Raw genomic sequence first — 27,724 nt, forward strand, 5'->3', positions numbered from 1 at the left:
AATGGTTTCCCCTAAATGTGTATATTCTATTGATCAAATTACAACACAGTTACAGAAAGTTGAGCTGTTTTTAGAACGTTTAATTGTGAGATCATCCCTCCCAGTGGAAAATAGATCAGAATGGTTTTCAATCTGAAGGTTTGTCCCCCCCAAACTACCTTAATTGGGTATATATGGCTCTGAGTGTAGTTTACCTTTTACTTGGATGTCCTGTTGATGGCCTGTCACTAAAACTGTCAGTCTCCTGCTACTGTTTATGAAATTAGACTTTCAGCCCCCATGCCAGTTACCTGTATAATTATGTTTGTCATTTTACTGCATATACATTCCGTTCAATGGAAAGGCAAGGAAAATATCAATGCTTTCTTGAAAATATTTTAATTTCATTGGCTACAAAACAGATACCGGTTATATCTGGGACCGGAAACAGTTGAAGGATTTCTTCCCTAGTGTAAAATGTATTGCAGCGACACTGTGCGGTGCCTTTTAAACTTCACAGGTTTCAGACATGTGGCCGAGACGTTCTTAAATGTATAACGAGTTAGCAGTGCAATCTATCCGGCTATGTTCAGGTTCTCGTCTAGCTTTGGAGACTAACCAATACACGGAAATAAGTGGGACAACAAAAAATAAACAACCAGGCCAATTTTTTAGCTATTGATTTAGCTTCGGGTAAGTCAACAAACACGTAGCTAGCTAACCCATTTAGCAAGCAAACGTATCGTTAGCAAAAAATATATATATCGTTAGCTGCTAGCTAGGTAGCTGTTATCGTGGCAAATATAGCGTCTGTACTGTAGGCCAGACCAGTCTCGTTAGCCAATCAAGTTGAATAATTAACTAGCTAGCTATGAACATGTTTGTTTCTTGTTACTGACCTAAATACAAATACGTTGTTACTAGCCAGCTAACGTTAGCTAACAGCTGACTAGCCTATATCAACCAAAAGTAGTGAGGTAAATTAACTGACTAGCGCCTGATCATGACCATCTTGTTACCGTTATCTGAATTGCAAACTAGCCAGCTAACGCTAGCTAGTTAACTTAGTTATCAAACTAGTAGAAAGAACAAGTAGCTAGTTAGCCAGCGAAACAAGTTAGTTGACTTTTGAGGGGGACTAGTACACACTTCTAATAGTATAAGTTGAAGGGTCATGTTACATCACACATGGGCCACATCAAAGTTTAAATTGTCAGCGACCGCAGGGCATTTCATAATGTTTACTAAATTAAATAGTAACTTACGTGATAGCTAGCTGCGAGGTATTTGGTTAGCTAGCTGGACAGAAAATAAAATACAAGACCACAACTCGCCAAATTTACTAAATGGTAGGAAGCTAGCTAACTAGCTGGTAAATTAAAGAATCCAAGATGGCATTGGATGATAGAACATGGCTAGTTAACGTTTAGTTATTTTGACATGGTAGAGAGTGTTGGCTTCAGTGACCAGTGTAACCCATTTAATTTGAATATTTTTGCCTCTGTCCAGACCTGCCTGTATTTTAGTCAGAGCTGACAGACTGGCTAAGCAAGGCCTTTTGTGGTACCCTTGCCACTGTGGTAAACCCGTTTGCTCTGGCTTTCACTGGACGGTGTTGTTTTGCTTCCTGATTCAGAGGTTAAATGCGGAAGACACATTTAAGTTGAATGCATTCAGCTGTACAAACCTTCCCGTTGCTCCACTCACCAAGCAGACGTTGACTTATCAACTGGCTATGTACACTTTGACAGTGTATATTTTTGTTTTTTGAAGTTTATTTAACCTTTATTTAACCAGGTAGGCCAGTTGAGAACAAGTTCTCATTTACAACTGCGACCTGGCCAATTTAAAGCAAAGCAGTGCGACAAAAACAACAGAGTTACACATGGGATAAACAAACGTACAGTCAATAACACAATAGAAAAATCTACATACAGTGTGTGCAAGTGTAGTAAGGTTAGGGAGGTAAGGCAATAAATAGGCCATAGTAGCGAAATAATTACAATTTAGCATTAGAACTGGAGTGATAGATGTGCAGATGATGATGTGCAAGTAGAGATACTGGTGTGCAAAAGAGCAAAAATAAATAATAATGTGATGGGGTAGATGGGTGGGCTATTTACAGTTGGGCAGTGTACAGGTGCAGTGATCGGTAAGCTGCCCTGACAGCTGATGCTTAAAGTTAGTGAGGGAGACATAAGTCTCCAGCTTCAGTGATGTTTGCAATTCGTTCCAGTCATTGGCAGCAGAGAACTGTAAGGAAAGGTGGCCAAAACAGGAGTTGGCTTTGGGGATGACCAATGAAATATACCTGCTGGAGCGCGTGCTACAGGTGGGTGCTGCTATGGTGACAAGTGAGCTGAGATAAGGCGGGGCTATACCTAGCAAAGACTTATGGAAGACCTGGAGCCGAAGCGAGGGTCAGCCAACGAGAGCATACAGGTTGCAGTGGTGGGTAGTATATGGGGCTTTGGTGACGAAACGGATGGCACTGTGATAGACTACATCCAGTTTGCTGAGTAGAGTGTTGGAGGCTATTTTGTAAATGACTGCTGAAGTCAAGGATATGTAGGATAGTCAGTTTTACAAGGGTATGTTTGGCAGCATGAGTGAAGGAGGCTTTGTTGCAAAATAGGAAGCCGATTCTAGATTCTTGGATTGGAGATGCTTAATGTGAGTCTGGAAGGAGAATTTACACTCTAACCAGACACCTAGATATTTGTAGTTGTCCACATATTCTAAGTCAGAACCGTCTCAAGTAGTGATGCTAGTCGGGCGGGTGCGGGCAGCAATCGGTTGAAGAGCATGCATTTAATTTTACTAGCATTTAAGAGCAGATGGAGGCCACGGAAGGAGTGTTGTATGGCATTGAAGCTCGTCTGGAGGTTTGTTAACAGTGTCCAAAGAAGGGCCAGATGTATACAGAATGGTGTCATCTGCGTAGAGGTGGATCAGAGAATCACCAGCAGTAAGAGCGACATCATTGATGAATACAGAGAAAAGAGTCTGCCCGAGAATTGAACCCTGTGGCATAGAGGTCGACCAATTTAATCGGAATGACCGATTTCAAGTTTTCATAACAATCGGAAATCTGTATTTTTGGGCGCCAATTTCCGATTATTTAAAATAAAAAATACACGTTTTTTATACCTTTTATTTAACTAGGCAAGTCAGTTAAGAACACATTCTTATTTTGAATGACTGCCTAGGAACTGTGGGTTAACTGCCTTGTTCAGGGGCAGAACGACAGATTTTCACCTTGTCAGCTCAGGGGTCCCAATCTTGCAACCGCACAGTTAACTAGTCCAACACTCTAACCATTGCACTCCACGAGTGGCCTGCCTGTTACGCGAATGCAGTAGAAGCCAAGGTAAATTGCTAGCTAGCATTAAACTTATCTTATAAAAAAACAATCAATCATAATCACTAGTTATAACTACTAATCCAGTTTAGCAGGCAATATTAACCAGGTGAAATTGTGTCATTTCTCTTGCGTTCATTGCACGCAGAGTCAGGGTATATGCAACAGTTTGGGCTGCCTGGCTCATTGCGAACTATTTTGCCAGAATTTTACATAAATATGACATTCATTGAAGGTTGTGCAATGTAACAAGAATATTTAGACTTAGGGATGCCACCCATTAGATAAAATACAGAACGGTTCCGTATTTCACTGAAATAATAAACGTTTTGTTTTCAAAATGATAGTTTCCGGATTCAACCATATTAATGACCAAAGGCTCGTATTTGTGTGTTATTATGTTATAATTAAGTCTGATTTGATCGAGCAGTCTGACTGAGCAGCAGCAGGCCCGTAATCATTCATTCAAACAGCACTTTCGTGCGTTTTGCCAGCAGCTCTTTGCAAGCACAGTGCTGTTTATGACTTCAAGCCTATCAGCCTAATGGCTGGTGTAACCAATGTGAAATGGCTAGCTAGTTAGCTGGGTGTGCGCTAATACTGTTTTAAACGTCACTCGCTTTTAGATTTGGAGTAGTAATTCCCCTTGCGCTGCAAGGGCCGCGGCTTTTGTGGAGCGATGGGTAACGCTGCTTCGAGTGTGGCTGTTGTCGATGTGTTCCTGGTTCGAGCCCAGGTAGGGGCGAGGAGGGGGACACAAGCTATACTGTTACACTGGCAATACTATAGTGCCTATAAGAACATCCAATAGTCAAAGGTTAATGAAATACAAATGGTATAGAGAGAAATAGTCCTATAAATACTATATTAACTACAACCTAAAACCTTACCTGGGAATATTGAAGTCTCATGTTAAAAGGAACCACCAACTTTCATATGTTCTCATGTTCTGAGCAAGGAACTTAAACGTTAGCTTTTTTACATAGCACACATTTTTACATGGCACATATTACTTTTTTCTCCAAAACTTTGTTTTTGCATTATTTAAACCAAATTGAACATGTTTCATTATTTATTTGAGGCTAAATAGATTTTTATTGGTGTGTTATATTAAGTTAAAATAAGTGTTCATTCAGTATTGTTGTACTTGTCATTATTACATATATATATATATATATATATACACTCTGCTCAAAAAAATAAAGAGAACACTAAAATAACACATCCTAGATCTGAATGAATGAAATATTCTTATTAAATACTTTTTTCTTTACATAGTTGAATGTGTTGACAACAAAATCACACAAAAATTATCAATGGAAATCAAATTTATCAACCCATGGAGGTCTGGATTTGGAGTCACACTCAAAACTAAAGTGGAAAACCACACTACAGGCTGATCCAAATTTGATGTAATGTCCTTAAAACAAGTCAAAATGAGGCTCAGTAGTGTGTGTGGCCTCCACGTGCCTGTATGACCTCCCTACAACGCCTGGGCATGCTCCTAATGAGGTGGCGGATGGTCTCCTGAGGGATCTCCTCCCAGACCTGGACTAAAGCATCCTCCAACTCCTGGACAGTCTGTGGTGCAACGTGGCGTTGGTGGATGGAGCGAGACATGATGTCCCAGATGTGCTCAATTGGATTCAGGTCTGGGGAACAGGCGGGCCAGTCCATAGCATCAATGCCTTCCTCTTGCAGGAACTGCTGACACACTCCAGCCACATGAGGTCTAGCATTGTCTTGCATTAGGAGGAACCCAGGGCCAACCGCACCAGCATATGGTCTCACAAGGGGTCTGAGGATCTCATCTCGGTACCTAATGGCAGTCAGGCTACCTCTGGCGAGCACATGGAGGGCTGTGCGGCCCCCCAAAGAAATGCCACCCCACACCATGACTGACCCACTGCCAAACCGGTCATGCTGGAGGATGTTGCAGGCAGCAGAACGTTCTCCACGGCGTCTCCAGACTGTCACGTCTGTCACGTGCTCGGTGTGAACCTGCTTTCATCTGTGAAGAGCACAGGGCGCCAGTGGCGAATTTGCCAATCTTGGTGTTCTCCGGCAAATGAAAAACGTCCTGCACGGTGTTGGGCTGTAAGCACAACCCCCACCTGTGGACGTTGGGCCCTCATACCACCCTCATGGAGTCTGTTTCTGACCGTTTGAGCAGACACATGCACATTTGTGGCCTGCTGGAGGTCATTTTGCAGGGCTCTGGCAGTGCTCCTCCTGCTCCTCCTTGCACAAAGGCGGAGGTAGCGGTCCTGCTGCTGGGTTGTTGCCCTCCTACGGCCTCCTCCACATCTCCTGATGTACTGGCCTGTCTCCTGGTAGCGCCTCCATGCTCTGGACACTACGCTGACAGACACAGCAAACCTTCTTGCCACAGCTTGCATTGATTGATGTGCCATCCTGGATGAGCTGCACTACCTGAGCCACTTGTGTGGGTTGTAGACTCCGTCTCATGCTACCACTAGAGTGAAAGCACCGCCAGCATTCAAAAGTGACCAAAACATCAGCCAGGAAGCATAGGAACTGAGAAGTGGTCTGTGGTCCCCACCTGCAGAACCACTCCTTTATTGGGGGTGTCTTGCTAATTGCCTATAATTTCCACCTGTTGTCTATTCCATTTGCACAACAGCATGTGAAATTTATTGTCAATCAGTGTGGCTTCCTAAGTGGACAGTTTGATTTCACAGAATTGTGATTGACTTGGAGTTATATTGTGTTTAAGTGTTCCCTTTATTTTTTTGAGCAGTGTATATATACAGTGCCTTGCGAATGTATTCGGCCCCCATGAACTTTGCGACCTTTTGCCACATTTCAGGCTTCAAACATAAAGATATAAAACTGTATTTTTTTGTGAATAATCAACAACAAGTGGGACACAATCATGAAGTGGAACGACATTTATTGGATATTTCAAACTTTTTTAACAAATCAAAAACTGAAAAATTGGGCGTGCAAAATTATTCAGCCCCCTTAAGTTAATACTTTGTAGCGCCACCTTTTGCTGCGATTACAGCTGTAAGTCGCTTGGGGTATGTCTCTATCAGTTTTGCAAATCGAGAGACTGACATTTTTTCCCATTCCTCCTTGCAAAACAGCTCGAGCTCAGTGAGGTTGGATGGAGAGCATTTGTGAACAGCAGTTTTCAGTTCTTTCCACAGATTCTCGATTGGATTCAGGTCTGGACTTTGACTTGGCCATTCTAACACCTGGATATGTTTATTATTGAACCATTCCATTGTAGATTTTGCTTTATGTTTTGGATCATTGTCTTGTTGGAAGACAAATCTCCGTCCCAGTCTCAGGTCTTTTGCAGACTCCATCAGGTTTTCTTCCAGAATGGTCCTGTATTTGGCTCCATACATCTTCCCATACATTTTAACCATCTTCCCTGTCCCTGCTGAAGAAAATCAGGCCCAAACCATGATGCTGCCACCACCATGTTTGACAGTGGGGATGGTGTGTTCAGCTGTGTTGCTTTTACGCCAAACATAACTTTTTGGCAACAATGCAAAACGTTAAATGTTGGTTTCATCTGACCAGAGCACCTTCTTCCACATGTTTGGTGTGTCTCCCAGGTGGCTTGTGGCAAACTTTAAACAACAATTTTTATGGATATCTTTAAGAAATGGCTTTCTTCTTGCCACTCTTCCATAAAGGCCAGATTTGTGCAATATACGACTGATTGTTGTCCTATGGACAGAGTCTCCCACCTCAGCTGTAGATCTCTGCAGTTCATCCAGAGTGATCATGGGCCTCTTGGCTGCATCTCTGATCAGTCTTCTCCTTGTATGAGCTGAAAGTTTAGAGGGACGGCCAGATCTTGGTAGATTTGCAGTGGTCTGATACTCCTTCCATTTCAATATTATCGCTTGCACAGTGCTCCTTGGGATGTTTAAAGCTTGGGAAATCTTTTTGTATCCAAATCCGGCTTTAAACTTCTTCACAACAGTATCTCGGACCTGCCTGGTGTTTTCCTTGTTCTTCATGATGCTCTCTGCGCTTTTAACGGACCTCTGAGACTATCACAGTGCAGGTGCATTTATACGGAGACTTGATTACACACAGGTGGATTGTATTTATCATCTTTAGTCATTTAGGTCAACATTGGATCATTCAGAGATCCTCATTGAACTTCTGGAGAGAGTTTGCTGCACTGAAAGTAAAGGGGCTGAATAATTTTGCACGCCCAATTTTTCAGTTTTTAATTTGTTAAAAAAGTTTGAAATATCCAATAAATGTCGTTCCACTTCATGATTGTGTCCCACTTGTTGTTGATTCTTCACAAAAAAATACAGTTTTATATCTTTGTTTGAAGCCTGAAATGTGGCAAAAGGTCGCAAAGTTCAAGGGGGCCGAATACTTTCGCAAGGCACTGTATGTGTATATATAACTGCTGATTAATCTGTATCTGCTTTTTTTGGTCCTCCAATAATCGCTATTGGCGTTGAAAAATCCTAATCGGTCGACCTCTAGTACATACCAACCTGGAACTCCGCTATTATTACTGTTCTTCATAAAGAAGGTAAAGATCCAGCAGAATGTGCATCGTATCGACCAATATTGTTGCTGAACGGCGAAAAAAAATTGCTTACATCAATTTTTGCAAATAGATTAAGTAATATAATCCCAGATATCATAAACTCTGAGCAAATGGGTTTTGTGTCCAGCAGACTTCTGAGCGATAATGTTAGGCAAACGTTTAATGTGATTGGCGCAGCGGTCTAAGGCACTGCATCTCCGTGCAAGAGGCGTCACTGCAGTCGCTGGTTTGAATCCAGGCTGTATCACATCCGGCCGTGTTTGGGAGTCCCATACGGAGGCACTCATTTGGCCCAGCATTGTCCGGGGTAGGACGTCATTTGTAAAGAAGGATTTGCTCTTAACTGACTTGCCTAGTTAAATTCATAGAAATAAATAATGGAATGGAACACGCTCAAGAAAAAACTAATTGCTTATGCTAACTCTAGATGCAGAAACAAATAATACTTTAGTGAAACTTTCCTGAACTTGCTGCAAATGATGTACAAAACACCAAATGTCAGAATAAGGGTAAATGGTACATTATTCTCTAGAGTTCCCGCCGCTATGGATGAAATAAAACAATATGTTGTATCTGGATACAAACTAAATACTGGGAAATCAGAACTAATTACTGTCAACCAATATCCCAAGACATCAAAACTAAGTTTAAACTTAAATGGGATCAAAATAAACTGAAATACTTATTGATTACTATCCCCCAAGACTTGACTTTGCAATTCTGGGAAACGAGTTTAACAGGACCTACCTACAAATATGTACATTGGTGCCTTTTAACAATAACAGGAATAATTTAAACTATTAAAATGAATGTCCTCCCAAGATTTTTTATTCCTGTTCCAGAATCTATCAAAAACTATTACTCCAAACACTTTTAAACAGTGGGATAAACTCCTGAGTAAATTCATATGGAGAGGATTAAGTCTGTGTCCAACTTAAAACAATCAAACAATGTAAATAAGCAGGGGGACTAGCATTACCAAACCTAATGAATTATTATATAGGTGACCAACTAAAATCATTTTTTGTTTGGATAAACCCGGCATCAACAGCTAAATGGAATCCACCAAATGGAAAAACTATAAGTGCAACTATATTTATGAGGACAATCAATGCACACACTCGGAAGATAGAAAATACCTGTATAAATAACACTATAAAGATCTGGACAAAGATCACCAAAATAAAAGGCATCTAAACAGACCTGATCGACCTGCGAGTAATTGTAATGGACGGCGACTTTAAGCCAAGTATGATTGATGATGCATTTAAATTATGGGCTGACCGGGTATCATTAGATGTTCACAGACAATGGGATAGATACATTTGAGTACCTATAAAAAAAAAATACAACCCCCAGAAATCTATTTTACAATTACTTACAAGTGAGAAGTTCTTACTAAAGCAGTGAGACCTAAAAAAACAACATTGCTGGGTTCGTGAGAGTCTCCCCTTTCCATAGAGTAGTAATAGTTTGTAGGACGTTCGAATGCTACAGACGTTTTCGTGAGAAGACAGATTTTTGGGATGTCTCGTGGTCTGGCAAACACAGCTATAGCTCAGCCACCTTCCACCGCAGATGTGGAAGGCCGACATAGTCGGATGCGGTGGATTGCGACGCAGGCCATGTAAAAATACTGATATCTCTAGTTTAAACGGACAGGTGTGTCAATAGACTCTTAAGGATTAAGCTGTCCATTGTGTAAATAATGCATTAAAGTCTATGGAAAACTTGCTTGACAATTTGGTTACACACACATCTCAAGTTCAATGTAATTAAATGATGGCACTGTGACTGGGTTGTTAACAAGAATCTCTCATACATTTTTATTTCCAGGGGTCATCTGGTCATTAGGGACAAAGCAACAGTGCCAAAGATGACGGGTGAATCGGGAAATGGTAAGTAACTGCCAGCCAGTCATCATGAAAAAGATCTTTCAGTGGGCTTTGGCACCATGGTTTAATTTAAACGTCTCTACCCTCAAGTTTGTTCTTGAATGACAAGCTGTTGTGCCACCTCTCTCTGGTTGTCAGACGGACAGACCCCAGAGGGAGACCCGGAGCCGGAAGAGGCGGAGCGGTGTCCTATCTGCCTGGGCGCCCTGGGCCGTTGTGTCCTGGCCATGCCCGACAGCTGCTGCCATTTATTCTGCCTCAGCTGCCTCCTCAGATGGGCAGAGGTAAGCACCATGTACTGTCCTACCCCCTAGGCACATTACTCTCATTGGCAACAGATAGTGCTGCAACTGGCAAGTTGTCTATTGTGATAAGCCATGGTGAGGCTCAGGAGACGATACATGGTTAAAATGTGTGTGGACTGATGTTTTTTTTGTTGTCTGTTTTTAAGTTGCAGGCAGTTCCATCTTGCCCAGTGGACAGGCAGCCTTTCAATGTTGTCTACAAACGTGACGCTGTGCTGGGATGTGTGACGGTAAGTCTCCACTGGCTACCTTCTATGTTTCACGATTTATAAATGTCATTCACAAGCTATATTATAACTTTAGTCACTATGCAGGGAGAATTTATGTGCTGTGACTTCAGTTGTGATGTGAATCTCAGGTTCCTGTGAAGAAGAGAGTCAGCCAATCAGAGCCAGAGAAGTGTGGCTGCACAGACCCAGAAGCCAGTGGCTGTTTGTTAAAGTGAGTAGAGGTCTTGCGTTAGTGAAAAGGTTGCCCTGCTGCAGAGTTAACCTGACAAAGACCCTTTGTGGTCGAAACGTTGTCTTTAAACTTGGGGAGCATTCAAACAGTGTGCAGCTTAATGGCAGTCACTTTGTGGTGCATTATTATATTCATTTTTTACCACGTTTTTATTTGTTTTGTCATTTTTTTGTTGGAGGTGGGAGTTACAGGTACAATATACATGTTCATTTACACACTTAGTTTATACCACATGTACAGTGCCTTGCGAAAGTATTCGGCCCCCTTGAACTTTGCGACCTTTTCCCACATTTCAGGCTTCAAACATAAAGATATAAAACTGTATTTTTTTGTGAAGAATCAACAACAAGTGGGACACAATCATGAAGTGGAACGACATTTATTGGATATTTCAAACTTTTTTAACAAATCAAAAACTGAAAAATTGGGCGTGCAAAATTATTCAGCCCCCTTAAGTTAATACTTTGTAGCGCCACCTTTTTCTGCGATTACAGCTGTAAGTCGCTTGGGGTATGTCTCTATCAGTTTTGCACATCGAGAGACTGAAATTTTTTCCCATTCCTCCTTGCAAAACAGCTCGAGCTCAGTGAGGTTGGATGGAGATCATTTGTGAACAGCAGTTTTCAGTTCTTTCCACAGATTCTCGATTGGATTCAGGTCTGGACTTTGACTTGGTCATTCTAACACCTGGATATGTTTATTTTTGAACCATTCCATTGTAGATTTTGCTTTATGTTTTGGATCATTGTCTTGTTGGAAGACAAATCTCCGTCCCAGTCTCAAGTCTTTTGCAGACTCCATCAGGTTTTCTTCCAGAATGGTCCTGTATTTGGCTCCATCCATCTTCCCATCAATTTTAACCATCTTCCCTGTCCCTGCTGAAGAAAAGCAGGCCAAACCATGATGCTGCCACCACCATGTTTGACAGTGGGTATGGTGTGTTCAGGGTGATGAGCTGTGTTGCTTTTACGCCAAACATAACGTTTTGCATTGTTGCCAAAAAGTTCAATTTTGGTTTCATCTGACCAGAGCACCTTCTTCCACATGTTTGGTGTGTCTCCCAGGTGGCTTGTGGCAAACTTTAAACAACACTTTTTATGGATATCTTTAAGAAATGGCTTTCTTCTTGCCACTCTTCCATAAAGGCCAGATTTGTGCAATATACGACTGATTGTTGTCCTATGGACAGAGTCTCCCACCTAAGCTGTAGATCTCTGCAGTTCATCCATAGTGATCATGGGCCTCTTGGCTGCATCTCTGATCAGTCTTCTCCTTGTATGAGCTGAAAGTTTAGAGGGACGACCAGGTCTTGGTAGATTTGCAGTGGTCTGATACTCCTTCCATTTCAATATTATCGCTTGCACAGTGCTCCTTGGGATGTTTAAAGCCTGGGAAATCTTTTTGTATCCAAATCCGGCTTTAAACTTCTTCACAACAGTATCTCGGACCTGCCTGGTGTGTTCCTTGTTCTTCATGATGCTCTCTGCGCTTTTAACGGACCTCTGAGACTATCACAGTGCAGGTGCATTTATACAGAGACTTGATTACACACAGATGGATTGTATTTATCATCATTAGTCATTTAGGTCAACATTGGATCATTCAGAGATCCTCACTGAACTTCTGGAGAGAGTTTGCTGCACTGAAAGTAAAGGGGCTGAATAATTTTGCACGCCCAATTTTTCAGTTTTTGATTTGTTAAAAAAGTTTGAAATGTCCAATAAATGTCATTCCACTTCATGATTGTGTCCCACTTGTTGTTGATTCTTCACAAAAAAATACAGTTTTATATCTTTATGTTTGAAGCCTGAAATATGGCAAAAGGTCGCAAAGTTCAAGGGGGCCGAAAACTTTCGCAAGGCACTGTACCTGTACTCTAAAGGATAATAACACTAAGAAATACATACTGAGAAATTATTACCGTATATTGATCACACAGGATTTTGTAGTAATACAATTGGTATGTAAAGAAATTCTGCTTAATCTTGTCAGTAAATTAAGTTCTGTCTTGACTTTGGAAATAGTAATAGGTACCTGGTCTGAAAAAAAGGGTTGTTTGAAAATGCAGTTAACATTTCCCATGATGATTTTTGTGATTTATTCAACCGAGATGCAAATGCAGTTGCATTATTTTTATAAAACCTTTAATGGCATTCCATAGAATTCTGGCATTTGTAGTTGGCAGTAGTAAGCGTGATGATCAGACAAGCTCATACAGTGCCTTCGGAAAGTATTCAGACCCCTTGACCTTCTCCACATTGTTACTTTAAAGCCTTATTCTAAAATGTATTAACTTTTTCCCTCATCAATCTTCACACCATATCTCATAATGACAAAGCAAAAATGGGATTAGACATTTTTACTAAAAATAACAAACTGATATCACATTTGCATAATTATTCAGACCTTTTACTCAGTTCTTTGTTTAAGCACCTTTGGCAGCAATTACAGCATTGAGTCTTATTGGGTATGATGATAAAAGCTTGGCACACCTGTATTTGGGGGAGTTTCTCCCATTCTTCTCTGCAGATCCTCTCAAGCTCTGTTGGGTTGGATGGGAGAGCATTGCTACACAGCTATTTTCAGGTCTCTCCAGAGATGTTGGATCGGGTTCAAGTCCAGGCTCTGGCTGGGCCACTCAAGGACATTCAGAGACTTGTCCCGAAGCCACTCCTGTGTTGTTTTGGCTGTGTTCTTAGGGTCATTGTCCTGTTTGAAGGTGAACCTTCGCCCCAGTCTGAGGTCCTGAGTGCTCTGGAGCAGGTTTATATCAAGGATCTCTGTACTTTGCTCTGTTCATCTTTGCCTCGATCCTGACTAGTCTCCCAGTCCCTGCTACTGAAAAACATCCCCACAGCATGATGCTGCCAACAGATGTGATGCTTGCCATTCAGGCCAAATAGTTCAATCTTGGTTTCATCAGACCAGAGAATCCTGTTTCTCATGGTCTGAGAGTCTTTAGAAGCCTTTTGGGCAAGCTCCAAGCAGGCTGTCATTTGCCTATTTTTCCTGAGGGGCTTCCGTTTGACCACTACCATAAAGGCCTGATTGGTGGAGTGTTGCAGAGATGGTTGTCCTTCTGGAAGGTTCTCCCATCTCCACAGAGGAACTATAGAACTCTATCAGAGTGACCATCGGGTTCTTGGTCATCTCCCTGACCAAGGCCCTTCTCTCCTAATTACTCAGTTTGGTCGGGCAGACAGCTCTAGGAAGAGTCTTGGTGGTTCCAAGCTTCTTCCATTAAAGAATGATGGAGCCCACTTTCTTTTTGGGGACTTTCAATGCTGCAGAAATGTTTTGGTATCCTTCCTCAGATCTGTGCCTCGACACAATCCTGTCTTGTTGCTCTACGGACAATTCCTTCGAACTCATGGCTTGGTTTTTGCTCTGACATGGACTGTCAATTGTGGGACCTTGTATAGACAGGTGTGTGTCTTTCCAAATCATGTTCAGTCAATTGAATTTACCACGGGTGGACTCCAATCAATTTGATAGCAAATGGTCTGAATAAAAACTTCTAAAAACCTGTTTTCGCTTTGTCATTACGGGGTATTGTGTGTAGATTGATATGGGGGGGAAAATAATTTTGTCAATTTTAGGAGACTGTAATGTAACAAAATGTGTAAAAAGTCAAGGGGTCTGAATATTTTCTGAAGGCACTACGTCGAATTTCTATTTTCTTAATTTTAGAAAATAAAGGTATAGATAAGAGAGAAATCGAGTACTCTGAGTAGAAAGTGCACTCTTGCTTTAGGAGTATGTGCTCACCGGGCATCAGTGAGGTTGTAATCAGAGAGTATATGTTGGAGAGCCTTGGTTGCGTGTGGTTTGTAGTTGGTCTTTATTAGATCTGTCCCAAAAACTAGTTGGATTTCAGTTCATTCTAACAATAGGCTGTTCAGAGAATAAAAAAAATTGGGATCAAACAAAGGTGGAGCATACATATAAATAAAGTACATTTTATTTCCATTATGGATACATTTTAAGGAAAGGGATTCTGCCGTCTTGGTCTTCGCCTTAACCAAGATGGTGATTTTGAGTTTGTATTAATACGAATACACCTTTAGGGCTGATGGAAAAGCAGCCAGTTTCTACAAATGGTTCTGTATTCTATCTGCATGCCTTTGGAGTAGGTGTATTTCTTGGAGCGTTACTATATCAATATGGTTTCTTGCTAGGATATCAAGACAGCTGGAACATTTGATTAAGTGAGCAGTGCAAGAGATTAATTTAGCAGTTTTAATTGCAAGTTGAGGGCAGAGGTAATTTCCCCACAAACAATGTCTTGCATAGTAGCAGCCAAATCTTTCTGTTGTCAGGTGTCTTTCTGTTCCCACCTTTTATTTTTTTATTTCACCTTGATTTAACCGGGTAGGCCAGTTGAGAGCAAGTTCACATTTACAACTGCATCCTGGCCAAGATAAAGCAAAGCAGTGTGACAAAAACAACAACAAAGATTTACACATGGGATAAACAAATGTAGTCAATAACACAGTAGAAAAAGTATATGTACAGTGTGTGCAAATGTAGAAGAGTAAGGCAATAAATAGGCCATAGAGGTGAAATAATTACAATTTAGCATTAACACTGGAAGGATAGATGTGCAGATGATGATGTGCAAGTAGAGATACTGGGATGCAAAAGAGTAAAAATAACAATATGGGGATGAGGTAGTTGGGTGTGCTATTTACAGATTGGCTGTGTACAAGTACAGTGATCGGTAAGCTGCTCTGACAGCTGATGCTTAAAGTTAGAGAGGGAGGCATAAGTCTCCAGCTTCAGTGATTTTTGCAATTCGTTCCAGTCATTGGCAGCAGAGAACTGGAAGGAAAGGTGGCCAAAAGAGGAGTTGGCTTTGGGGATGACCAGTGAAATATACCTGCTGGAGCGCGTGCTACAGGTGGGTGTTGCTATGGTGACCAGGGAGCTGACATAAGGCGGGCTTAACCTAGCAAAGACCTATTGATGACCTGGAGCCAGTGGGTTTGGTGACGAATATGTAGTGAGGGCCAGCCAACGAGACCATATAGGTCGCAGTGGTGGGTAGTAAATGAGGCCTTGGTGACAAAACGGATGATACTGTGATAGACTACGTTCAGTTTGCTGAGTAGAGTGTTGGAGGCTATTTTGTAAATGACTGCTGAAGTCAAGGATATGTAGGATAGTCAGTTTTACGAGGGTATGTTTGGCAGCATGAGTGAAGGAGGCTTTGTTGCAAAATAGGAAGCCAATTCTATATTTAATTTTGGATTGAAGATGCTTAATGTGAGTCTGGAAGGAGAGTTTACAGTCTAACCAGACACCTAGATATTTGTAGTTGTCCACATATTCTAAGTCAGAACCGTCCCGTGTAGTGATGCTAGGTCGGGCGGGTGCGGGCAGCAATCGGTGGAAGAGCATGCATTTAGTTTTACTAGCATTTAAGAGCAGTTGGAGGCCACGGAAGGAGTGTTGTATGGCATTGACGCTCTTTTGAGGTTTGTTAGCACAGTGTCCAAAGAAGGGCCAGATGTATACAGAAGGATGTTGTCTGCGTAGATGCTGATCAGAGAATCACCAGCAGCAAGAGCGACATCATTGATATATACAGAGAAAAGAGTCTGCCGAGAATTTAACCCTGTGGCACCCCCATAGACTGCCAGAGATCCGGACAACAGACCTTCCGATTTGACACACTGAACTCTATCTGAGAAGTAGTTGGTGAACCAGGCGAGGCAGTCATTTGAGAAGCCAAGGCTATTGAGTCTGCCGATAGGAATGAGGTGATTGACATAGTCGAAAGCCTTGGCCAGGTCGATGAAGACGGCTGCATGGCGATTATGATATCGTTTAGGACCTTGAGCGTGGCTGAGGTGCACCCATGACCAGCTCAGAAACCAGATTGCATAGTGGAGAAGGTACGGTGGGATTCGAAATGGTTGGTGATCTGTTTGTTAACTTGGCTTTCAAAGATTTTAGAAAGGCAGGGCAGGATGGATATAGGTCTATAACAGTTTGGGTCTAGAGTGTCTCCCCCTTTGAAAAGGGGGATGACCGCGGCAGCTTTCCAATCTTTGGGGATCTCAGACATTACGAAAGGGAGGTTAAACAGGCTAGGCTAGTAATAGGGGTTGCATCAATTTCGGTGGATACTTTTAGAAAGAGAGGGTCCAGATTGTCCAGCCCAGCTAATTTGTAGTGATCCAGATTTTGCAACTCTTTCAGAACATCAGCTATCCGGATTTGGGTGAAGGAGAAGCGGGGGAGGCTTGGGCAAGTTGCTGCAGAGGTTGCTGAGCTGTTGGCCGGGGTAGGGGTAGCCAAGTGGAAAGCATGGCCAGCTGTAGAAAAATGCTTATTGAAATTATCGAATTTCGTAGATTTATCAGTGGTGACAGTGTTTTCTAGCCTCAGTGCAGTGGCATATGTTAACAATTTTTTTTTAAATTTACTCCGTGGCCAGTTTATTACGTACACCCATCTAGTACTGGGTCGGACCCCCCTTTGCCTCCAGTTCAGCTGGAAGTCTTTGTGGCATGGAAACGTTGCACAATTTCTATCAAGAGACCTTATGTGTGCCAGGAAAATAGTCCCCAGGAGTTGTGTGTTCCGAGATGCCATTCTTCACACCACTGTTATACTGCGCCGTTATTTGCCTGTTTGTGGCCTGCATGTTAGCCTGGACAATTCTTGCCATTCTCCCTTGACCCCCTCATCAACAAGCTGTTTTTGCCCACAGGACCTATCACTGACTGGATGTTTTTTGTTTGTCGCACCATCCTTTGTAAACCATAGACCAGGGTTCCCCAACTGGCGCTTCCCCCCCCCCCACACACACACACAGTTTTCTTAGCACAAAAATGTAAACAAGGTTTGAAATGATTATGTTTAGTCAAATATCTGTTTGGGATTCTTGCAGTTAATTTGCAGTCTACAAGTTCCGGCCCCCTGTTCTGGCCCCCTGACCATCCGGTCAAGAAAAAAATTGTCCTGTGGCTGAATCTAGTCTCCTTTTATGACATGTTTTTGTTTTTTTAAGGAAACAAGGAGGAAGATGGAGGAGAACGAAGACTGAGAGGACATCAGAAGCCAAAGTCAAAGGCCTTATTCGGAAATGTATGTGCTTATTCTCCTCGCATAAATCCTCTTTCCCTCATTTGTTGGCATTTTATTCATGAGGTGTAACAAGATAAATTGTTTTCCCCAGGCAGCGATGATGACCCCTCTGTGTTGAGCAAGAAGAAGGTTAGTAATTTCAGACCCCTTGTAGGGGCATCTATTTCATAATAAATATGTATGGTTCTTGCAAGATTTTATGGGTTTAGAGTCCAACTGTCCAGATATGTAATGTATGCGATGCAACTAAGAAACAACATACGCATACCAACACAAACACACATACAGTGCATTCGTTAAGTATTTAGACCCCTTGGCTTTTTCCACGTTTTGTTACATTCCAGCCTTATTCTAAAATGGATTAAATAAATTGTTTTCCTCAATCTACATACAATACCCCATAATGACAAAGCGTAAACAGGTTTAGACATTTTTGCAAGTGTGTGTGTGTGTGTGTGTGTGTGTGTGTGTGTGTGTGTGTATGAAAACACCTTATTTACATAAGTATTAAGACACTTTGCTATGAGACTCGAAATTGAGCTCAGGTTCATCTTGTTTCTACAACTTGATTGGAATCCACCTATGGTAGATTCAATTGATGGGACATGATTTGGAAAGTCACAAACCTGTCTATATAAGGTCATACAGTTGACAGTGCATGTCAGAGCAAAAAGCAAGCCATGAGGTCGAAGGAATTGTCCGTAGAGCTCCGAGACAGGATTGTGTCGAGGCACAGATCTGGGGAAGGGTACCTAAACATTTCTGTAGCATTGAAGGTTCCCAAGAACACAGTGTCCTCCATTCTTAAATGGAAAAAGTTTGAAACCACAAAGACTCTTCCTAGAGAGGGCCTTAGTCAGGGAGGTGACCAAGAACCCAATGGTCACTCTAACAGAGCTCTAGAGTTCCTCTGTGGAGATGGGAGAACCTTCCAGAAGGACAACCATCTCTGCAGCACTCCACCAATCAGGCCTTTATGGTAGAGTGGCCAAACAGAAGCCACTCCTCAGTAAAAAGGCACATGACAGCCTGCTTGGAGTTTGCCAAAAGGCACCTTAAGGACTCAGCCTATGAGAAACAAGATCATCTGGTCTGATCAAGACTGAACACTTTGCCCACAATGCCAAGCGTCACGTCTGGAGGAAATCTACCACCATCGCTACCGTGAAGCATGGTGGTGGCAGCATCATGCTGTGGGGATGTTTTTCAGCGGCAGGGACTGGGAGACTAGTCAGGATGGAGGGAAAGATGAACAGAACAAAGTACAGAGAGATCCTTGATGAAAACCTGCTCAGGCCCTCAGAATGTGGCAAAGGTTCAGCTTCGAACAGGACAACGACCCTAAGCATACAGCCAAGACAACGCAGGAGTGCATTCGGGACAAGTCTCAATGTCCTTGAGTGGCCCAGCCAGAGCCCGGACTTGAACCCGATCCAACATCTCTAGAGAGACCTGAAAATAGCTGTGCAGCGACGCTCTCCATCCAACCTGACGGAGCTTGAGAGATTCTGCAGAGCAGAATGGGTGAAACTCCCCAAATACAGGTGTGCCAAGCTTGTAGCGTAATACCCAATAAGACTCAAGGCTGTAATCGCTGCCAAAGGTGCTTAAACAAAGTATTGAGTAAAGGGTCTGAATACTAATGGAAATATATTTCAGTTATATTTAATACATTTGCCGTAATGTCTAAGCCTGTTTTTGCTTCGTCATTGTGTGTGTGTGTGGATTGAGGGGGAAAAAACTAGTTAATCAATTTTAGAGTAAGGCTGTAACGTAACAAAATGTGGTGAAAGTCGAGGGGCCTGAATACTTTCTGAATGCACTGTACATAGACATTACACATGCCTACTCACACATCATTTGCTGCTGCTACTCTTTATTTATTTTACTCTTATTGTTATCTATCCTGATGCCTAGTCACTACTCTGCCTTCATGTACATATCTACCTCAAATACCTTGTACCTCTGCACATTGATCTGGTACTGGTACTCCCTGTATATATCTGCTTGTGTATTGTTTTGTATTCCTCTTGTGTTACTACTTTGTTTAAACTCTGCATTGTTAGGGAAGGGGAAGGCCTAGTAAACAAGCATTTCACTGTAAAATCTACACCAGTTGTATCCGGCGCATTTGACATTACATTTGATTTTAGATTTCCCATGTTCGTATTTGCTCAGCCAAGAGTTTTCAATAATACTCTGACATAGAATAAGTAGTATCAACGTGGCCCCCTGTCCTCATAGGCCCATTTGTTCCCACTGGGTGCTTGTCTGGTATTTGCAACAGCCAAGCCTCCTCCTGAACGGTTTTCTCTCTTTTCTAGGTGAGAGGACCTCTGTGCTCTTGGTCTGCGGCCCAGACAGGCACAGCAATGGGGACTCTGACACAGTGCATGTGAGTAGGCCACTTTGTTAAGGTTTTGATTTGCAGCTCACCGAGCAGAGACACAGTAACTACTTCTTATGGTACTTCACAATTTGTTGGAAACCCTGTTCTAATCATCATTTGTCCTAACAAAGTTGAAATAGATCCACTCTTTCGATCTCAAGTTAATGTTTTTGACATAAAAAAAGACAACCAGTGAAAGATGTCCTTTTTCTGTGTGTATATTGTGTCCTTTGTCTACTCTGCAGTGCAGAACCCCTTTGGGTGCCCGAGGAGGAGCCGTCTGAGGATGACTGTAAACAGTGTAGCCGCAAAACACAGGACTGCCCATTTCTGCCTGTTGCTGTACCCCTTCCTGCCAGTGGCAACTCGAGGTGAGTTGGTCCACACACAATGAATGTATGTAGATGGAATGTGTGTATATACACTGCTCAAAAAAATAAAGGGAACACTAAAATAACACATCCTAGATCTGAATGAATGAAATATTCTTATTAAATACTTTTTTCTTAACATAGTTGAATGTGCTGGCAACAAAATCGCACAAAAAATTATCAATGGAAATCAAATGTATCAACCCATGGAGGTCTGGATTTGGAGTCACACTCAAAATTAAAGTGGAAAACCACACTACAGGCTGATCCAACTTTGATGTAATGTCCTTAAAACAAGTCAAAATGAAGCTCAGTAGTGTGTGTGGCCTCCACGTGCCTGTATGACCTCCCTACAACACCTGGGCATGCTCCTGATGAGGTGGCGGATGGTCTCCTGAGGGATCTCCTCCCAGACCTGGACTAAAGCATCCGGCAATCCCTGGACAGTCTGTGGTGCAACGTGGCATTGGTGGATGGAGCGAGACATGATGTCCCAGATGTGCTCAATTGGATTCAGGTCTGGGGAACGGGCGGGCCAGTCCATAGCATCAATGCCTTCCTCTTGCAGGAACTGCTGACACACTCCAGCCACATGAGGTCTAGCATTGTCTTGCATTAGGAGGAACCCAGGGCCAACCGCACCAGCATATGGTCTCACAAGGGGTCTGAGGATCTCATCTCGGTACCTAATGGCAGTCAGGCTACCTCTGGCGAGCACATGGAGGCCCCCCAAAGAAATGCCACCCCACACCATGACTGACCCACCGCCAAACTGGTCATGCAGGAGGATGTTGCAGGCAGCAGAACGTTCTCCACGGCGTCTCCAGACTCTGTCACGTGCTCAGTGTGAACCTGCTTCCATCTGTGAAGAGCACAGGGCGCCAGTGGCGAATTTGCCAATCTTGGTGTTCTCTGGCAAATGCCAAACGTCCTGCACGGTGTTGGGCTGTAAGCACAACCCCCACCTGTGGACGTCGGGCCCTCATACCACCCTCATGGAGTCTGTTTCTGACCGTTTGAGCAGACACATGCACATTTGTGGCCTGCTGGAGGTAATTTTGCAGGGCTCTGGCAGTGCTCCTCCTTGCACAAAGGCGGAGGTAGCGGTCCTACTGCCCGGTTTGTTGCCCTCCTACGGCCTCCTCCACGTCTCCTGATGTACTGGCCTGTCTCCTGGTAGCGCCTCCATGCTCTGGACACTACGCTGACAGACACAGCAAACCTTCTTGCCACAGCTCGCATTGATGTGCCATCCTGGATGAGCTGCACTACCTGAGCCACTTGTGTGGGTTGTAGACTCCGTCTCATGCTTCCACTAGAGTGAAAGCACCGCCAGCATTCAAAAGTGACCAAAACATCAGCCAGGAAGCATAGGAACTGAGTAGTGGTCTGTGGTCCCCACCTGCAGAACCACTCCTTTATGTGTCTTGCTAATTGCCTATAATTTCCACCTGTTGTCTATTCCATTTGCACAACAGCATGTGAAATTTATTGTCAATCAGTGTTGCTTCCTAAGTGGACAGTTTGATTTCACAGAAGTGTGATTGACTTGGAGTTACATTGTGTTGTTTAAGTGTTCCCTTTATTTTTTTGAGCAGTGTATTATATAGGTTGTAGGGTGAGTTAAATACCCTGGGCAGGGTGATAGTATTTCAATAGAAACAGTGATTTTAAGTGTGTTTTTGTGAGGAGTGAAGCTCTGATCTGATATTTCCCTCCCAGGCAGTTATTCCATCCCTCTGAGTGGAGTAGCAGCCCCTTTCCTCTGAGACCCCTCTCACCGTTCTCTACTATTGCTTCACATCTTGGCTCGGGGCATTTTGGTGAGTCATGCTTTGAAATGCTTATCAACCATTTAGTGAGTCTGTTCAAAGGAACCCTCTTGGATCCCCCCCCCCCTCCCAAAACCTTGTATGTTAGCTTGAATCACAGGGTTTGAATGAGATCACGCAAGGTGACTGGACTGTAAGCTGCTTCGCTACACTAACCTACATTGTGGCAGTAAGATACTTTTTCAGAATAATTTCCATCATGTGTGTGGGTTGTTCAGTATCCTGGCATCATGAGTTCAGTTTTGTGAAGGCACCAAAACCAAACCTTTTAATCCATAGGTTATGCCTAATTTTATGCTACATAAGACCATTGTTAAGTTTCTCACAATACTTCTAAAATTCATGATTATGTCTCATAATAGTCTTTCAGGGAAGAGTTTGCGCAGTCACCTGCCCCAAAGGAGAGGAGAAGAAGGGCACCTGTGGATCTGGCTCCAAAGACCCCTCCAAACAGACAGAGGCCCTGACGACTAGGCGCTCTGGCCGCCACAGCAGGGCCGAGGAACAAGCTCCTACACAAGACCCTGCATCTTCGCAGTCCCACTCTTCAGATTCCGACACTTCCACAAACCCACCCACAAAAGCGGGCAAAAGCACCGCAGCCGCTGGTAAGAGGAAAGGCAAACGGGCAGCTCAGCGAAAGCCCAGCGCCAAGAGGAAAGCCCCAGCTAGAAAAAAGGCCTCCAAAGTCGTTCTCAGTAGCCCAACAGGAAGTGAGGAAGAAGAGGAAGCCAAAGAGGAGGAGGAATTAGAACAGCAGAGGAAAGAGGTAGAGGAAAGGGAGCAGCTCTCAGACACTGCAGTGAGCCCACAGGCTGTGCAGCGCACCTCCAGCCCTACCGAGGAGGAAGGCCGTCCCGAACCTTCTGCTTGTGATGCCCTGAAGGACCAGCCATGCGAAGATGATGATCTTTCTGAGGAAGAGAATTGTGGGAAGGAGGAAGAGGAGGATGGTGAGGAAGTGGACCAGAAATCACTGTCGTCAGATGTAGAGCTGAATACCCCTGGGCTCTCCCCCGACAGGGACCAAGGTGCAAGGGGGAAACACCCGGACCAAATAGAAGATCCAGAGAAAAGCAACTCATCCACCTCTTCCAACTCACCAGAGAGACCATTGGAGAGCCCCCAGTCTGGGCAGTCAAGACAACTTGGGGAGGAAGATGCTGACGCTGTGGAAGCCACTGCCGATCCAACAGAAGTGAAATCAGATGAAGCCTCAGTGGAGGAGGAGAAAGCAGAGACCTCTCCCTGCCCTACTGCAGAGCCTGAATCTTGCGCTGGCTCTACTCGTTGTGACTCTCCAGAAGGGAACGCGTCCCAGAAAGTTTCAGGCACCTCAGAAGCAAAAGTGTCCGAGGAGGACAGGCATGATCCAAAGGATGTCATAAATGAAAAACCAGCAGCCGGCAGCAAAGAGGATGGTCTGTCTGAGGATGACACAGAAGCAATACCGATAGACTGTGATTCACCCAGCAGTGAGCGCAGCACCAACCTGGCCTCTGATCCACCAAAAGAGACTGAAAGTACAGCTCACGAGTCCACAAGCCAGGCCCCGGAAGACAAGAGGAATGGTAGCAGGCAGGAGCGGGAGAGCTCGGTCGGAGAGGAAAAGGTAGAGGAAAGGAAGAATGGCAGGCAGCGCAAGTCACGCTTCCACTCTGCTGCCACCACTTGGTCTCCCAAGAGAGAGTCGAAGCAGGATTCGTTGAGGAGGTCGCGGTCCAGATCTCGGGAGCGCAACAAGGAGCGCCAGGCCTCGGGCAGCCCCCCCTCCAGCCGCAGCAGGGAACGGGACGCTGAGAGGGACGCCCCCAGGATGGGCCGTAGCCGTGACCATAGCCGTGAGAGGAAAAACAGGAAGCGCTCTAAGAGTCGTTCCAGATCTAGTTCCAGGTCCAGAAACAGGTCCTACCGAAGAGGGACGTCCCCGGAGCGCCCGGACTCAGGGGGCCAGTCACCACGGAAGAGGAATCGCTGGACTGGAGATGGATGGAGGGCTGGGCCGGGTAGCGACTCCTCTCGAAGGAATTTCCCCGAGAGGCCGGCCAGAGACACGGGCCGCTCTGAAAACGGTGGCTTTGCAGATGTTTCCCCCAGCAGGGAAAATCCTGACTGGGTTATGGAGAAGGCACGTGCTGACACAGAGGCCAGGGTGACAAGTGGCCCTCGCTGGGAAGATAAAGGCTGGGGTGGAGATCGTGGACGAGGCACAGGACGAGGCCGTGGCGCCTACGGAACCTCCAACCAACAGGGGGAGCAGGCAGAAAACCGCTGGCAGCCCAGAAACACATTCTCAGGGACCTCAAACAATTCAGGTAGCGACGCGTACAGTCGATTCAACGAGAACCGTGGAGGCCGCAGGAAGGAGCCTGAGATGGGCGAATCGATGATGGACCGCTCTGGCTGGTCATCAGCTTCCAGCTGGGCTGTGCGGAGGACACTCCCGGCAGACGTGCAGAACTATTACTCCAGGAGAGATCGAGGGGGAGGTGCAGGCTCTGGCAGCTGGAGCAGGCAGGAGGAGACGTCAACAGCAGGTCAGAACCCTTAGATTGTGTAACATGGCGTGTATGCACTCATTACTGTTACTAGTTTCACTATGCATATCGAAATGGTATTGCTGATGCCTGTTGCGCATCAGCAAAACGTAATAAAAGCCCGGATGTACATTAGGTAATATTATTCTTGATATTTGTTTTTATCTATTCAGACCCAGCTCAGAGTGAGACCAATGCCCAGCCCAATGCCCAAGGAGAAGCTCCACCCACCCTGAACGTCATGCCTCCCCAACTGAATGTCCTGCATTACCCAATGGGCCCACGAGGCCCACCTGTCAGCCTGCAACCACCCCCCTTCGGGATGCCTCCTCAGGTCCCCATGCACCACCACTCCTCAGTGCCTCTCCTGCAGGTCCCTGTGACAGCTGCCCAGGGCCTCCCGCCACCACCTCCACCACCACCTCCCCTGCAGCAGGGCAGCATGACGGCCATACAGGCAGATAGCCGCACAACACAGGTAAGGACAGGAGAATTTTGTATCCTTTGTCAAAATATAATCTTCTGGACCCAATCAATGTTTGAGTATTTTCACTTCTCACATACTTAATTCAATCAACTGTAGATAGTGTATTTCCGGGATAGCACTTTCAGAAGTGTGTTGTATTTGCATAGTAGTGTGTCCCGGTTGGAGGGAATTGTCCCCCTGAATACCTCCATGTCTCTTTCCCAGATGATGAGCAGCATGGCAGGCCATGGCAAAGCCCCCTTCATGCCCACCATGACCAAAGTAGGTGGCGCCACCACAGCCCAGGCCCACAGCATGGCCATGCCATCCTCCACCACCCAGCACAGCAGGGCCGCCCCCCCAGACAGCTCCAAGAAAGAAAAGGTAATGTCACCGCCACTAACAACAACCACAGCACCAGGCAATATTCTCAAGTGGCTTCCTAAACTTTCTGTTTTGTATATACTGTGGGGAGCTACTTTGCTAGTGAATGATTTGTGTTTGCATTCTGACCCAGATAATTAAGGATCCTTTTATTAGATTAGAACTAGATTTCTTAACTTGATATCTGCTTTGGAAACAACAGATCCATGAGAGAGCTGTCAATGAAGTGAAAGCAGCCATGAAACCCTACTACCAAAACAAGGACATCACCAAGGACGAGTACAAGGAGATTGTACGCAAAGCTGTTGAAAAAGTGAGTGGTTATAAACCTCCAGTAACATTTTGACATTGGTATTTGAATTTAGCTTTTAGGTGTATTAAAACTGCTTAGCTTTCAGGAGAACACTTAGCTTTTAGTAGTATTATAAATGCATAGTTTTTAGGAGTATTAAAATACTTAGCTTTTAGGAGTACACTTAGATTTTAGTAGTATAAAAAATACTTCACTTTTAGAAAGTATCAAAAATACTTAGCTTTAAGGAGCATTAAAAATAAGACAAATAACCCAGCAGAACTCATAGGGTGTCCAATAAATCAAAACAGTCTGTTTAGAATTTTTTGATTTGCTGAGTGCATTTTACATTTCAGGTCTGCCACAGCAAGAGTGGAGAGGTGAACTCTGGGAAAGTGGCAAACTTGGTGAAGGCCTACGTGGACAAATACAAACACGCTCGCAAGAAATGAACCCTGACATCTGCTGAGGGGGAAACGGTCTCAGCCCATCTGCTTAAGTGCAATTTCTACCAGGTGTAACAGCCTCCCGGCTGACAGACTGGAGCCCGACTTTTGATATCTCTTACCGAATGAAGATTTTTCTATAGATTTCATATTTTGTTTAGAAATAATCCAATCGGGAACTGTAGTGTGAGAAGACCGTTATTTCAAGCAGATCTTGTGGCTTGGGAACTACTATGAGATAGATGCCCAGAGTAGCTGGAGCAGTAAGGTTAGCACCTGTTCTCTGGTGAGATGGACATGGTGCTATGGGTAGTACAGAGGAGAGCACCCTCTCGTGGAGCCAGCTGGTATGATGAATTTCTCCTTCTCCACCGTGGTCCTCCTAATTACTTCTTAGTTTAAAAGTATTGTCATTGTTTCTCATTTTGTTTTTGTTTTATAAATATTATATTATGATCATTCTGGAGAAAGCCTAGGTAAATGTGCATTGCCTTTATGACTGTCTAGGCTGCATCACACGTGCAGCCCAATTCTGATATTTTTCCACTAATTGGTATTTTGACCAATCAGATCAGCTCTGGAAAAGATCTGATTGGTCAAAAGACCAATTAGTGGAAAAAGATCAGAATGCATCCTTAGTCGTCACAGCTCAAAGCTTGTAGACTGGATATGTCTTTGAGTGTAATTGTATCAGGGACTTCATTGGTTGAGAGTTGGAGATGAGTTGTCCAATCAGCAGTGAATTTGTAGCGTACGGTATGGGTCTGGCAGATCAGGTGAAAACGGCCATGTCCCTTACTTGTTAAATGTGCTGCGAAATAACCAGAGAGCAATGAAATAAATGAGCTGCTTCATGTCTGGCTATGTGTGTGTGTTTGTGGTCAATCATGGAAAAGTTATTGACCTCATCCATCAATTTTAACATCAGAATTTCTATTTTGTAAAGGTCCAACGCAGCTGTTTTTCTCTACAAATCATTTCTGGGTAACTATTAAGTACTTTACTGTGGTTGTTTAAAAAATAATTTAAGAAAATATACATAAATAGCTTATTGGCAAAGAGCAATTTCTCAATCAAGAATTTAACTAGGACTGTCTGGGAAGAGGTCTGTGTGAGGAGGGGAAAACTGAAAGGTAGCTGTAATTAGCAGGCCAAAACTCCATTCCACCAAAACAGACTGACATTTCAGGTTCTTTTCAAACAGCTGGTAACACTAAAAGGGCATCATAATTTTTCACAGTTTCACAGGACAGACATATTTTGTTATGGTCATGAAGACCCACTTGCCAATGTTTCACACAAGCAGTCGAGTGTTAACTTGAAAATGTGCTTCACTATTTTCACCAGTAGGGCGA

The 27,724-nt window shown here is 43.9% G+C and overlaps 1 protein-coding gene across 1 annotated transcript; it reads left to right on the forward strand.

The window, feature by feature from the left end:
* Positions 1–422: 422 nt before the first annotated feature.
* On the forward strand, positions 423–27,223 carry LOC110490509 (uncharacterized). Its single transcript, XM_021563933.3, has 15 exons — positions 423–672; positions 9,732–9,793; positions 9,929–10,074; positions 10,242–10,325; positions 10,454–10,536; positions 17,576–17,652; positions 17,744–17,781; positions 19,977–20,047; positions 20,287–20,412; positions 22,135–22,235; positions 22,607–24,781; positions 24,955–25,259; positions 25,473–25,631; positions 25,834–25,944; positions 26,280–27,223. Exons 2-15 carry the CDS (start codon positions 9,772–9,774, stop codon positions 26,373–26,375), a joined length of 3,594 nt encoding a protein of 1,197 aa, XP_021419608.3. The 5' UTR covers positions 423–672; positions 9,732–9,771; the 3' UTR covers positions 26,376–27,223.
* The last annotated feature ends 501 nt before the right edge of the window (positions 27,224–27,724 follow it).

The sequence above is a fragment of the Oncorhynchus mykiss genome, chromosome 15, assembly GCF_057628025.1.
Source record: "Oncorhynchus mykiss isolate SJ-2025 chromosome 15, ASM5762802v1, whole genome shotgun sequence".
Classification (NCBI taxonomy): Eukaryota; Metazoa; Chordata; class Actinopteri; order Salmoniformes; family Salmonidae; genus Oncorhynchus; species Oncorhynchus mykiss.

Excerpts from the sequence above, each read along its gene's own strand:
- LOC110490509 (XM_021563933.3), top strand. The coding sequence starts at position 9,772 with ATGACGGGTGAATCGGGAAATG. Across the intron at positions 9,794-9,928 it reads GACGGGTGAATCGGGAAATG|ACGGACAGACCCCAGAGGGA; the intron begins GTAAGTAACTGC and ends TCTGGTTGTCAG. Across the intron at positions 20,048-20,286 it reads GGGACTCTGACACAGTGCAT|TGCAGAACCCCTTTGGGTGC; the intron begins GTGAGTAGGCCA and ends TCTACTCTGCAG.